The sequence below is a fragment of the Rousettus aegyptiacus genome, unplaced genomic scaffold (genome assembly GCF_014176215.1).
Source record: "Rousettus aegyptiacus isolate mRouAeg1 unplaced genomic scaffold, mRouAeg1.p scaffold_m13_p_2, whole genome shotgun sequence".
In the NCBI taxonomy this organism is placed as follows: domain Eukaryota; kingdom Metazoa; phylum Chordata; class Mammalia; order Chiroptera; family Pteropodidae; genus Rousettus; species Rousettus aegyptiacus.
Window position 1 is genome coordinate 2659199 of NW_023416295.1, and position 14019 is coordinate 2673217.

The 14019-nt window shown below is 60.0% G+C and overlaps 1 protein-coding gene across 2 annotated transcripts in view; it reads left to right on the forward strand.

Annotated features, from left to right (window-relative positions):
• Positions 1 to 14019, forward strand: part of IQCA1 (IQ motif containing with AAA domain 1) — a 110141-nt gene that overhangs the window by 87566 nt on the left and 8556 nt on the right. For both annotated transcript variants that reach the window (XM_036236691.1, XM_036236692.1), the window contains exons 16-17: positions 6189 to 6275; positions 12675 to 12852. In XM_036236691.1, coding sequence (XP_036092584.1) covers positions 6189 to 6275; positions 12675 to 12852 — 265 coding nt within the window. The remainder of the gene's footprint in view (positions 1 to 6188; positions 6276 to 12674; positions 12853 to 14019) is intronic.

Consider the following 14019-nt stretch of genomic DNA (forward strand, 5'->3'; position numbering starts at 1 on the left):
CTGGCATGAGTTGCCAGGTATGGTGCCCTCAGCACGTGGGCTCAGGTGATACGGAGGAAGCTAAGGAATTCCTGAGTTTGCCCCAGGTGGCAGGCCGCTCGGCAGCTCCTTTCTGGCCGGCGACACCGCTCCACCCCTAACGCCCTCCGCACGTGGAGACACACGCATTTGTTTTGCAGCCATAAATTCAGATCCATTCTGTTACCATAATTTCTGGGGGCTTTCTCTTCTTCACACGCAATAACGCTGATAGAATAACGAGTTGGGGCGGTGGGCGTCCTTTGAGAAACATGCTTACTGCACAAGGGAGCAACCGTTACTTAAAACTCTCCCTCCTGCTAAAGCTGTAGGTGGAAAAGAACCTATGTAATTTTCCTACAAGGATATATTAGAAATGTAGTCCTCTAACCAATTAAGAAATGGGATAAGTGATTAACATTTAATAGGTATTTTGTGGACAAAAAAAGTTAGAAGGCAAGGCCACCTCCCCTCCACACACACACACACACACACACACACACATACACACGATGGCCCCGCCTCCTCGGGTTTTCGTGACAATAAATCGGGACAGGCGGGCAGGGGGGACTCTCCCCGACCTCTGGCCTGGGGTCAGGTGCGAGCTGGGAGCTCCGTACACACTGCCCTTCCTCGTACCACATCCCGGGGGGCAGGCTTAGCGTCCCCATTTACAGACAAGAACACTGAGGCTCAGAGTGCTTAATCTGACCGAAAAATACAGAAGAACTAAGAGGCGGGCATGTGGATTTAAGCCTCGGTCTGTCTCCAAAGCCGCCGTATGACCTTCGGCTGGCCTGCGGGACAGCGAAGCCTCCCCTCCCGGGTCAAGGTCAGCTTGCGGCATATCCGCGTAAGAAGGTGAAGGAACCAGAAGTTGTTGTGTCTCGTTGCCATTTTTGGTAGGAGGCCACCGCTTCCCGAGTCCTGTGTCCCTTCCTCCCAAAAAACGGTCCTGTGCTCCGAAAGACCCAGAGCACAGGACCGTTTCTGCTCCTGTGCTCTGGGTCTTGGAAGAGAATTCTTTCTGCCCCCCATGGTCCTTGCGCCCTCTTCCCGCGCACATAGTCTGGCCACCGCGGGCTGGGGCTGGAGCAAGGCCGGGAGAATGGGCTGAGGGGGCCGCCCGGCCAGGGTCACCTCTAGGCCACGTGGCCCGTCCTGGCCTGCGGGGCGGGACAGAGGGAGGGCGCGTTGCGGCTCTTGCCTCGGTGCTGCCTGCCAGGGGTCCTCACCGGGCTCACGGCCAACGGCCCCCGGCGGCGTGCCACGGGATCTTGCCCAGATGCAGCGGTGTGGACAGCGGGCCAGGCCTCGGGCACGGGGGGCCCGGCCAGTCGCGTCTGCATAGTGACCCAAACGAAGGCAGCGTTGCTATTCGTGAGTGACTTAAAAAAATACACACACACAGATGCGTAATAAATGTAATAAATACATCGGTCTCACCTTTACAAGGTGAGATTCAATAGGCATAAAGCAAAGACCTACACCTGACCCCAAAAAAGAGAGAGAGAGAGAGAGCTGCCCAAGGCAGAGAGAGGGGGAGGGAGCAGCCTCAGGTGTGACAGCGGAGGCAGGGAGGGGCTGGTGACCGCGGGCCCGGAGTGGGGACAGTCAGAGAGCCCGGTGGCCTTGCGCTGTGTCGTGGAGAGTTTCGGGTTGAGGAAGGGAGCCCACATAGACATCGAACCATTCTCTTTTTCACACAGACTATATTTTAAAGCAGTTTCAGGTTCAAGGCAAAATCGAGCCGCCGTGCAGGAAGTTCCCGCGCACCCGCAGAGGGCATGGTGGGCTCTGAGGGGACGAGGGCCGCAGGCCGTGGGCACCCCGGGCGCCGTCCACCGGGCAGGGCTGCGAGGGCACCGTGCGGGCCGCCGAGCCCCATCAGTGCGGCGTGCCGTCCTGTGCCGGGTGGCGGGGATGAGCCTGGGACCAGGGTCAACGCCACAGGCGTTAAAGGACGTGGAGACCCTGGGGGAAGGCACCCTCAGTGTGGCTGGGACGTGCCGCGCGGGGCTGAGCATGGCCGTGCGCACTGGCGGTGACCCCTGAGCTGCCCGCAGGGGGCACAGCTGTGCGCCTGCTCGCAGGGAGCGGCCGGGAAGACGTGGGGATGCGGAGGAGAGTCCAGCTTTGTCAGCCTGATGCCCTCGCTCTCCAGACACCTCCCGCTGGGACACGGCCTGGCCGTCAGCAGCAGCGTGTCCCCGTTACCAGTGCCGGTGCCCCACGACACCTGTCACAGCCTGTCGCCTGCGCCCACCCTCCCGGCCCCCACCTGCTCCTCTCCGCCACCTCAGTTTACCTTCCTTTCTCACCGGGTCAGCCCCGCTGGGCCCCAGACTCTTAGTCCTTTGTGGTTTATCCCAACTAATATCCAGGCAGGATTTGCAGTAATTTCCACAGTCTCAGAAGAGGTCATGCAAGGAAAGGGAAATTTTAAATATCATTTAGAATAGTGGAAATACCAACTCCAATGTCTCCACGTTTTAAGCATTTAAACAGACTCCCAGCGACTGCAGTCTGGGAAAGCGAACCCCTCCGGTTCCCACACCCAGCAGCCCCCACCCAGTCACAGGAAGCTCCACACTCTGCATGCAGGGCCCATTGTCACTCCATACCCAGACGTCCCCCGCCTCACACCAGGGAGCCTGGCACACCACAGGTGCTCAGCAAATATGTGTGTGATGGGCAGATGGATGGACGAATGGATGGGCAGGTGGGTGGATGGATGGGCAGGTGGGTGGATGGATGGATGGATGGACGGACGGATGGGCAGGTGGGTGGATGGGTGAGTGGTGGGTGGTGGATGGACGGATGGATGGATGGGCAGGTGGGTGGATGGATGGGCAGGTGGGTGGATGGATGGATGGATGGACGGACGGATGGGCAGGTGGGTGGATGGGTGAGTGGTGGGTGGTGGATGGACGGATGGATGGATGGGCAGGTGGGTGGATGGATGGATGGATGGACGGACGGATGGGCAGGTGGGTGGATGGACTGTCTTTTTCAGTTTGAGACACACCACTGAAAAAAAGCAGCTTCTTTTTTCCTGGCTTCTTTATGGCAAACAAAATAGGACCCTTCAGAAAAAAACTTCCAGTGCTTCCAAGGGTCGTTTGGTTGGAGCTTATTAACCTAACGCAAACAGGTCTTCATCGCTGAGCCATTATACCCTAACCCGAGGGGGTCTAATTCTGGTGGTGAGTGTTTGATGTTGTTTCTTTAGAGAATACAGAGGATAAAACCCATAAAACTCACACAGATGGAGAAGTCTTCAATTTTTAATAGAGCTTCCCGGAATCCGAAAAAGCACATGTTGATAGAAATTCTTCTAGAATTGACACAACATTGAAACCTGTAATGATATTGGATAGGGTTGAAGAGCCCTCTGCTGGCAGTTGACGTGAACCGTCCCCTGTCACTTCTGAGCAGCTCTATTACGAATTAATTACATTTAATTGTCTGCGACATCAAACTATCTGTGGATAATTTAAATGAAGCCTTTTCATTGCTGAATGAAAAAGTTAAAAGAGCAAAGGATTCCATTTTTCATGAACAAATTGGCAAAGAGTTTTTTGTTGTTGATGCTCGGTGAGGAGAAGAGGGCGGGGAAACAGACCTACCTTTTCGTGGCTGGAATGTGTTAGAAGAACCTGCAGGAACGGCGCGCAAACACGCGAAGATCACGCCGCCGCTAGGCCGCCGCGGGGTGCCGCGTGGCTGTGGCGCAGGGCCGGGGGAAGGGGCTGGGGGGGGGCAAACGGGCTCCGACTCCTGGCCCCTCCCTGTGCCTCAGTGACCTCGTCTGTAAAAGGGGGGAAGGTGCGGGACGTGCTCGGCACAGCACGGGGCACGGGGCGATCGCGGGTAGAAACAGCGCTGGAGGCCAAGGCATCTCGGAAGTTTCCCGTCTCGCTATTGTCAAAGCACCCGCTCGGGAAACGTTTTCTGTTTCATTTGATGATAACTGAGCCCTTCCAAAGCACGCCACCACCCAAGTCGCCCATGCAGCCGCGCGCACCCCGGGGCAAGTGGTGGTTCCGGGAGAGGCGTCGGTTCCCAGCGGCTGGAGCGTAGGAAGCATGCGGTGACCCCCGCCCCCAGCTCCGAAGGACCCCCGGCAGCACAAGGGAACGGTGTGACCAGGTTTCCAAAACTGCCTTTAATCAGCTATTGGAAATAAGACCGTTGGTTTCAAAATGATCCCAAGCTAATAAAACCCCTGCGTTTCCTCCCCACCCATGTGGCTTACTTTGTGAAAAGCAGAAAGAGAAAAGTAACCCTCAAACCCCAGGTCCTCGCATCTGCAATTGCCATTAAGAAAAGATGGATCGAAAGACTGGAGACGCACACAGGAAAACTACGGAAAACGCACCGCTCGCCAAAGGGACGGAGCAGGGGAGGGGCCCGCGGCCGCCCTCCGCGAGCGCAGGGGACGGCGGTTTATGCGAAAATTGCTTTTCCATTGGTCTTTCTTCTTAAACTAAGATTGTTAAGGGGGACTGCAAAGAATAAGATTTCGCCTCTGTTGTAATAAAGTATCTTTTTTCTAAAAAGCTTAGGACTTTTCCCACTCAGGACCTCATTTTCTTATTTTCTCTAGGGGCCCGAAGTAGGGAAGCTTTTGACTTAAACGTGAACATAGCTGTTAGCGGAACAGTGGTTTCTTGGAGCTGCCCACCCCCGCCCCCTCCCCCCACACACACACACTGAGCGGGACCTCTCCCACCGCAGTGGGTGGGCCATGTTGGAAAGCATTGGGGGCTGAAGGTAAGGGTCCAAGAGAAGGGACCAACGAAGGCGGTCAGGGGGTAATGGACAACAGGCTTTGGAGTCGTGAGACGTGGGAGGTGAGGCAGGGTGGGCACTCAGGTCTGTGGCTCACGCAAGGCAGGACGCTGTGCCCGAGCATCCTACTGGTCACTTTCTGGCTGTGTCGCCTCGGACAGGTCACTTAACATCGTCGAGCCTCGGTGTTCCCACCTGTAAACGGTGTTGATGATAATGGCACCTGTTTCATAGGGTGGTAGAGAGGGTGAACAGGACACACTAGGACCACACTGGCCCCGGCTGGGCGTGCGATGCCCCGTGCGACGCATGTGGTCCAGGCCTGGCACGCAGCTGCTCACTAGCAGCTGTTGTGATTCGCACACCCCGCCATGCCGCCTGGGGTACTGAGGCTAAAACCCGAAGTTCTGACTTCTCAGACTCTGTGGCTCTGGGTCTAAAAAATACCGCCTGCCGAACAGTGGTCGGCCAGTTCTGCTCTTGTGTCTGAGCGTCCTGGCGTGTGTGTGGCCGTGAACGCCAACGGCCTGGTGTCAGACCAGTACTGGGATCAAGTGAAGTCCATGTGGGTCTGCGAATGTCCGCAATCTGCGTCAGCCGGCTCGCCACGCTGGGGAGACAGACGGGGCCGGGTTCCTAGCGATCTTTCCATCGTTTACTAAACGTCTGTCTTGCTTTAAAACCATGCCTGCTGCCTTAATGATGTTTTTAAGAAACATAAAAACAGGCGGACGTAACACCGAATTCCCTGTGGCTGGAGATGGCCGTTACGGTCACGATTTTGCACAAAGCACCAATTGTTGCAAAAATCCCTGAACTTCGCTATCATCGCGGTGCTTCGAAGGGATTGTTAGGTGTGTGGCAGTTATTTGTGGGCCCACGGTAAGGCCCAGCGCGGTCGCAAAGCCCTGCCCGTCCTGGAGGGGCTCCGGAGTCACCGTCCAGGTGACGCCTGGACCACAGAGGCAGAGCCACACGGAGAGGAAGACATGGCATCCCAGGGGCCCTTGCGCTGAAACAGCTTTTCTCATGATGAGCAAACCTGCCTACACCTGGGAGCGGCGGGTGGGCGGGCATTAAAACACGTGGCTCCGCCCCGCCCCCCGCCCAGATTCGTTTGCAGCATAAAACCGTTGCTCATTTCAAGCCAAACGGAGTTGAGTAGGTGCTCGGAGTCACGGAGCAGAACGTGAAGACCCCGAGCAGGATGAGGCCCTGGGGCCCCATCCTGCAGCGAAGGAGGGGTACAGCCGCGCACTGGAGCCCCACGAGACCCCGCCCCCGAGAGCTGACTTGGGGAGCCCTGGGGCCGGGGAGGAGCGCGCACCCCAGAGGGAGCAGCGTTGCCAGCCTGAGGCTCCGCCTTCTCCTTGCAGGTGGCCAGGCAGCTCCAGCCGTCTGTGGTGTGGATCGGAGACACGGAGAAAACCTTCTACAAAAAGGTCCCCAGCGCCGAGCGCACGGTGAGGGCTCCGCTGCCACCTCTCGGTGCGGCGTTTTCTCTCCTGGTGGGGGTGGGGGGGGAGGGAGGGGGGACAGCCACCTCTCTCCACCCTAAGTGCTTGTCTGTATTCAAAAGGATCCAGTGGGCTGCCTTTATGGGACATAATTCAGAAAATGAAAGAGTGTGGAAGTGGGGGAGGGAGCTCGAAACCCAAACACGTGATTCGAGAGAACTCTGCGGAGAACAGCAAAGGGCGCGCTCGGCGTTATTATTAGGGCTTCCTCCTGTCCGTAATAGTAACACAGAAGGCCTGCCGCGCGGGGCCCGGCGGTCAGCGGGACTGCAGGACACCCCCTTGGGGCCTCGGGGAGCCCTCTTTCAATTGCTTCCTTCCTTCTTTTCTTTCCTTTCAATGCCCCCTCTCCCCCCTATTTCCCCTCACAAATCACCAGCAAATTTCCCACAAGTTAAAAAAAAAAATTGCAGATACACATGATTGTTATTCCACATCAATTTGCACCAAAGCAAATAGTGGTTAACTGTGAATTTCTGATTAAATTCATAAGGATTTTAATCACTTTTGATCCTTATGTATTATACATCATTTTTAGCAGGTAGAGGTGATTTGGATAAAGAATGAAAGCTCAATCTCTTCTTCCCCAAATGAGCCTTGATTGCCCTGTCATTTTAGCAGCTCTTAAGAGGACTCATTTATTATTTAATCTGGGAATCCGGCACGTAGCTCCCTCTGCTGGCGAAGTTGCTACCTACGTGTTTTTTTTTCAGCACGCATAGATGCAAACCTGAACACTCTGAACCCCCTCCTGAATCTAAAGAGAAATTCAGGGTGGCATATAATCCAAGGGGTCACACCCCGGATGTCACCGTCTCATTCATGGGCAAGGGCTCCTCGCTCCCCCGGCGGACGGCAGCCTGAGAAGTAGGGAGACCGTGGGGTGCAGCCAGCGTGGGTCCCGGGCCTGCTCTGCCGCTCACCTCAGCTGGGTGCGTGTCCTTAGCGAGTCACGTAACTGCTCTGAGCCTCCGCGTCCCTAACGGTCTCCTCCGAGGGCTGCAGGGAGAACTCCCCCCCCCCACCCCGAGCCCACGAAGCCCGCGCGCATTCCTGCCCGTGAGGGCCTCGAGCCGTCAGCTTGCTGTCAGCAGGGCCAGCCCTCTGCTCATCTGCACACTGACTTTGTCCTGGAGAACAAGAGGAATGCGTCGAGCTCATTCTTAAGACGGAGGAGCTGGGGTGGGGAGGGAGGGGCGGGCTGGTGGGGGAGAGCTGACGGCCAGTGAAACGTGGGTTCGGTAGCCATCTCTCATGAAAGGGGCCGGCGAGGAGGGGCGGGCAGCCAGCGGGGAGGGATGGCCGCCATGCACAGACCGGATGCCCAGAACCACCGCCTGAGTCCGCCCCGCCGTCCTGCCCCCCAGGATCCTCTCCCAGCCCAGCCTCCGATCCCCACAGCTACAGCCCCTGCCCCGTTTTATTCCCGTGGAAAATGAAGGGCCTCGTGGCAGCGTCTTTGATGCGGACTAACTGGACCTTTATTCTGTCCGCCTCTGCACTAGAAGAACGTGTCATCCCTCAGGCAAATTAACCATTGCAGTCCACGGATCGGGCCCTGGGGTGAAGCCCGGAATGCCTGACGAACACAAGAGGAAGGATTTCCTGGGTCCCCAGACATCCACAGGCCGCCCGGGGGCCGGAGCCATCCCGGACACGGACAGGGCTGCGAGAGGGGTGCGCGCCCAACCAGCAGCTCTGGGCGCCATCTGCACCCCGCCCTCCGCACCGCAGCAGGAGAGGGAGCCACACACGTGCATCCCCAGCTGCCACTCGCCCCCACGTCCTGGGCCTGCCCCTTGTACCCCGCTCACCCCCACGGCCTGGGCCCTTGTGGAGCAGGGCCGCAGGGTTCCTGCTGCCTTTTGGGGGCTCAGGCTGGGCCTGGGCCAGCCTTGCTCTCCTTCCCAGCCCCCAGCCTCTGACTTCTGCCTTCCGCCGAGTCTCCAGGCCCTGGGGCAGCCATGAGCGGTGGCCATCCATGCTCCAGAAGTGACACCAGATGCCAAGGGCAGCAGCTACATCTGTGGCAGAGCCCAGGAGGCCTCGCGGCCGGCTCCTCACCGCATCACCCGGCCACCCCGGGACTGCAGCTATCCCGGCCTGTGTCCCGAAGGCGCCCCTGATCCCAAAGGCGCTGATGCACGCCGAAGGAGAGCCAGCCACCTGCAGGGAAACCAAGAGGCTGCCGGCTCCACCCCTCCCCAGGGCCAGGGTGGAAACAGCACCTGGGGAGGCTGCCCACTGGTTCCAGGGCTTCCAGGCCGCACCTGGAAAACGTCTCATGCACAGTGACTGACCACCCTGGACGCCACGGCCTGTGGGTGAAAAGCCCCTGGAAGCATGAGGCTCCTCCAGCCCTAGGAAGGGAGAAAGCCAGGGGGCCACAGGGGACTGGCCGGAGACCTGGACTGGTCCGTGCAGGAGGGGGCCCCGGGGCACAGCGCGCATGTCGGGGAGGCGCCCGCAGCCGGGGAGCAGGGGCGCCTCCCCTGTGTCGCAGAAGAGGACGAAGCCTCCCAGAGGGCGCAAAGGGTCCCCACCTGGGTCAGCACCGAGTGCCAGCACCTGGCTTCCGGCGGTCCGCCCACCACCGCTCCTGACCCTCCGTGAGGCGCTGAGCCACAACCCGAGCGCTGCCCGCGGGCGCCCCGCAGCCCTGGCCACACCCTGTCCCCCTCCTTCGTCCTCAGCACCCCCGAGAAGCCCTTTCCCCTCCGGACGCTCAGGCCCCGCTCTGCGCGGATGGGGGACAGCGCCCCGCCCCTCGCCGGAGCACGAGCCTCGCCACGCTCTGCGGCTCGGACGCGGTCCGCTTTCCGCGCCGCCGCCCCCTCGTCCGCGCCGCTGGGTCCGCGGGAGCTGGCGGTGGTTTGCGGTGCTGGCCGCAGGAAAGCGCACGGGTTGCTGCGGGGGGACTGGACACGGCCGTGAAGCCCCCGCGACGAGGCCGTGCGGGGCGGCGACGCGTCGGCCGCGCGCGATGCACGAACCCGCGGGGCGCGCTCACGGGACGGACGCACCTGCGCCCCAGTCCGTTAGGCGGCAGCGAGGACGGCAGTGGCCGCGGCCCGCGATCGACACGTGCCATCTAAACGGGCTGCTGAAGCTCGGGTGGCCCTGGCGTTTCCGGGCAGGGAGCGGGCAGCATCTCCTGGCGCAGAACTGGCAGGACCGCCACAGCCGCATGGCCACTAGGCTGCGGGGGGTGGGGGGGGGGGTCCGGGCCATGCGATCCCCCGCCCCCCGGGCTTGCTGCCCCCTGCTCAGCGCCACCCGTTTCCTGTGAACGCTGGGGCCCCCCTCTGCCCCTCTGCCCCGTTCAGCGTCGTTCACCTTCGTAAAGCTCGCCCCTCCCCGAGCTTCGGTGGCTCCGTCTCAGCAACCGTCTCCCATCTCTGTCACGCGCTTCGACCCACCCCTTAAGGACGCTGACGCCCCCTGGGGTTCCAGCCCGGGCCCGCGGTTCTTTGCTCTGTCCTTCCCTTCCTTGGGTGCCATCTCATGGCTTCAGAAGTCACCTCTAAACCAACGACTGCCCTGCTCCACCCCCGGCCCGAAGCTCACCCCTGAACCTCAGATGCGATCAGCCGGAATCACCTGGAGTCACCCCGAATCACCCTGAACACCGCCCCCACAGCCCCGCAAGCCCAGGCGGGCCCTCCCAGCCCTCCCCTCCCAGTCACCACCCGCCGCCCCAAGCTGCTGCTCCTTCGGCGTTCTCAAAGGGTTCCGCGCGTTTCTTTAATACAAGCACTTGTCATAAGAGGGCTCCAGGTCGCTGTGGACAAGACGAACTCTGAGTGTCGCCACACGGTCCAGGCCTCGGCGGCGGCCTCCGTCCAGAGCCTCAGCAGAGGGCTTTTCTCGGCGGCAGGGGTCCCAGAGCTGAGCAGTTGACGACTTACCATCTCATACGGCGGATACCGATGGGACGTTTCGAGCTCCGTTGGCAAAGCCAGCCCGTTGCCAGTTTCCCCTAAATCGCCGAGCCCCCCGCTTTTCCGATTCTCCCTCGAGAAAGCTTCCTCTCCAGTCGCGCGGCCTGCGCTCCCCCAGCGCCTGCCTCTCGGAATGAGGACCCCCTTCAGCACCTTGCCAGACAGACTCGTCAGTCCTCGTGGCACCCCGGTCAGCTAGGTCGCATGATTGCCCCATCGGCCAGATGCAGGGACTGAGGCACAGAGGAGCCGAGGAACCTGCCCAAGGTCACGCGGCTGTGAGGGGCGGAGCCGAGACCGGGAACGAACGTGTCTGAAACAGTCCGCGCGTCTAACCGTCTGCTCTACCGTCTGCGTGTCGTCGTGGAGCTTCTTCCTCGGGCTTTTTCGTTTTTGCCCACAGCCCGGCTCCCAAGGGAAGTTCGTCATCAACGTGAGGCCCCAGCACACACCCCTCCTCGTGCCGGAGGCGCGGGTCTGCCAAGACCGGGACGGAGGTTGGCGGCAGCACTTCGTGAGCAGGTTTCATCCGCATGGTCCGGGCTGCCGCTGGCAGGGTTTCAGGACATCCGGCCCATTCAGCATCACGCCTCCCCGCACTTCACCCTCTCGTAAGCCCCGCTGCTCCCCTCGGCCTGGGCAGAGGCACACAGAGCCATCGCCTGGCGGAGCTGGGGCACCATGGACTCCCATGGGTGCGAGAGGAACCGGCGAAGGTGCCCCACGGCCCGGCCTCAGGTGCAGCCCGCAGGGCTGACTCTGCTGTAAAATCCTCTCTCTCTCGCTCTCTCTGTTGTGAGTTACGTTACGAAGAGTCTCCTCTGAATCGAATCCAACAGCATGGAAAGAGGATTATGCACCGTGACCGAACGGGATTTATCCCAGGTTCAACATCCAAATATCAATTAATGTAACATACTGTATCATTAGAATAAAGGACAAAAACCACGTCATCATCTCAATGAAGAAAAGCATTTGACAAAATCTGGCACTCCTTTATGATTTAAAAAAAAAAAAAAAGCCTCAAAAAGTAGGAAGAGACGGGAACCTCTCCAGCCTGATAAAGGACAACTACAAAAAAATTCACAGCTAACACGCTTAAAAGACTGGGCATTTCCTCCTTGAGATTGCCTCTTTCGTTCATCATTACACTGGACTTTCGCACCAGGACAGTTAGGGAAAAAATGAAGTAAGAGTCATCCATATTGGAAAGGAAGAAGTAGAACTATTTCTGTTTGCAAGTGACGTGATCTTGCCCTTGGAAATCAGGGTCTCCCCGTCTCTTGCCCATTGGAGCCAGAGCTCCCCCGGGATTCTGCAGCCTCCCGTCGGGCTCTCCTCCCAGCAGCCTGGTCCTCGCCGGGTCTCCCCGCTGCACCGTCAGGCCCCCCCAGGAACAGGCCTTCCCGTGAGTCGAGGGAAGAAGGCACGCCTCCGGCGCGGCCGCCACGCGGGCAGCAGCCTCCCCACTCCAGCGGACGCCCCGTGCTTCAGAGCCCGGTCCGGCCACCCACCCCGGGATGCCCCGGGCCCTCCCTGGAAGGAGTCCTCTCAGCCCCTCTGCTTGGCACCCCGAATCTGCGGGGCCAGACTCCGGGAGACTGGGCCAAGCCCAGGGCCTCCCGCCGAACAGGGTCCCAGGGCACATGAATGTCGCTATCCCAAAGGCTCTGCTAGTCGTACACGGCTCTGTCACCCTGCCCGCCGGCCGTGACTCCAGGATAAGCCCTTTGCCCGCATTCCTCAGGGTGGAATGTGTCGAATGCTCACTCCCGTCCCTGGGTGTCGCCGGCCCCTCCTGGCCCCGGTGCCAGGCGGCTCCGTTAAAGCCGCGTGTTGCCATGGCGACGTGGCCAACTCTGACCCCACAGGCTGGACGTATCGCCCTGGGGCCCCTCACCTGTCGTCTGCCCCTCTCCCTCACTAGTGCTGAGATTTTGCCAAAATAACGCAGGTCCCAGCTGCGCCCAGCGCCTCAGAGACAGAGCGGCCATGCTCTTACGTAACAGGCGGCCATGACCTCGGTCCCTCTGTCACAGCGGTCAGCACAGGGAATCTTAAGTTCACCTTCAGAACAGCTCCGCGGAAGGCCGAGCTCCACAAACTGGCGCTCACTCCCAGCCGGCTTCCTTCCGCTTGGAGGCCCTCTGCGACTTCCCGTTCTCAGGGCCAAGGTGCTAGAACATTCTGTCAGGTGCTTCCTTCCTTCCCCCTTGCCAAATCTGGACTCCGGAGGCCGAGGACAGGAAGGGCCTGCAAGGACAATCACCCAAACTCGGAAGCTGGTCCCCAGGCCTGGCCCGGGACTAACGTTAAGAAATGGTGTTTTTCAGTGTTTTGAAATCACTCCTCTACACGTGGGCTCATGTTTTTGTTTTTGTTTTTCCTTCTCTCTTTCTCCCAGATGGAACCCAAACGCCTAAAAAAACAGCTTCCAAAAATTCTGAAGCTCCTGAAACCAAACGACAGGATTCTGATCGTGGGGACCACACGCCGCCCTTTCGATGCCGAGCTCCAGTCTTTTTGCAGAGTTTACCAAAAAATCATCTTGGTTCCCAGGCCAGACTACGCCTCCAGATACGGCAAGTACCCCAGCCCCTCCCACATGCAGTGACCGAGGCCGGGTGCCAGGCTGCTGGCCCGCAGGTGCGCGAAGCTGGGAAGGTGGCCCTCGTCACCCCGCGAGGACCGGGTGAGGTGGCTGGAGTCCGAGCGCCGGAGGGTGTGTGTACTTGGACGGCAGCCACGCTCCGCGCCGTCAACGCAAACCGCTGGGTCCCAGGAGGAAAGCTCGCATCTCTGCTCCGCCATTAACATGTTTCTTTCTACCCAGGACCAAAGGAAAATGGATAGGGAGGATTATTCTTGGCCCCGAAGGTGACAGCAGCCCCTGCGAGTGCAGATTTTTCTTTTGACAGGGAGAGTAGATGACTCATCCGGGCCGCGTGGTGATGGGCCTTTCTCACACAACGCCGTTTCTTCTCACTGGGTTGAGTTTTTCTTATTTTTTCAGCCTCAAAGTATGAGTCCGGGGCATGTGGACTGACTTGAGTATGACACCACTTACTTTTTCAACTTTTTTCTTCTCGACTAGATGGGCTCAAACGCCACTTCTTCTGAAACGTAGCTTTAGACGGGAACGACACAGAACAGGGACCGTGAGAGGTGGGACCCTGGGCCCTGACGAGACCCGGCCCCGGATCCCGGCCCCACCCCCGAGTGGCAGCATGGCCTGGCCGCCCGGCCGACCTCTGAGCCACGCTCCACCTCCGAGCGGCCGGTGCACGGGGCCGTGTGGCCTCGTCGGAGACGGCGGGAGGAACGCCGAGCTCCGCGCCCGCAGCAGAGCGCGGGCCTGGCCGAGGGCAGAGGCCGCCGTGGTGACGGCGGCGCCCGCAGCAGAGCGCGGGCCTGGCCGAGGGCAGAGGCCGCCGCAGTGACGGCGGCGGTGCCCATGGCAGGTGTCCCGGAGCCCGCCGCTGTGTAACGGCCTCCCCAGTGGCTGACAAACTCCTCTCGCGGTTCTGAGGGTCCTCTGGGCTCAGCTGGGGACTTCTCCCCGAGGTGTCAGATGTCAGCTGCGGCTCTCGTCATCAGAAGCCCAGACAGCACGTGATATCCAGGGCAGCCCCTGTGATGGAGCTGGTGCTGGCCGCTGGCCGTCAGGCAGCCCGCACCTGCCCCCCGCACCTGCCCCCCGCACCTGCCCCCGCCCCCGCGGCCTTGCACAGCACAGCGCGAGCCCCAAG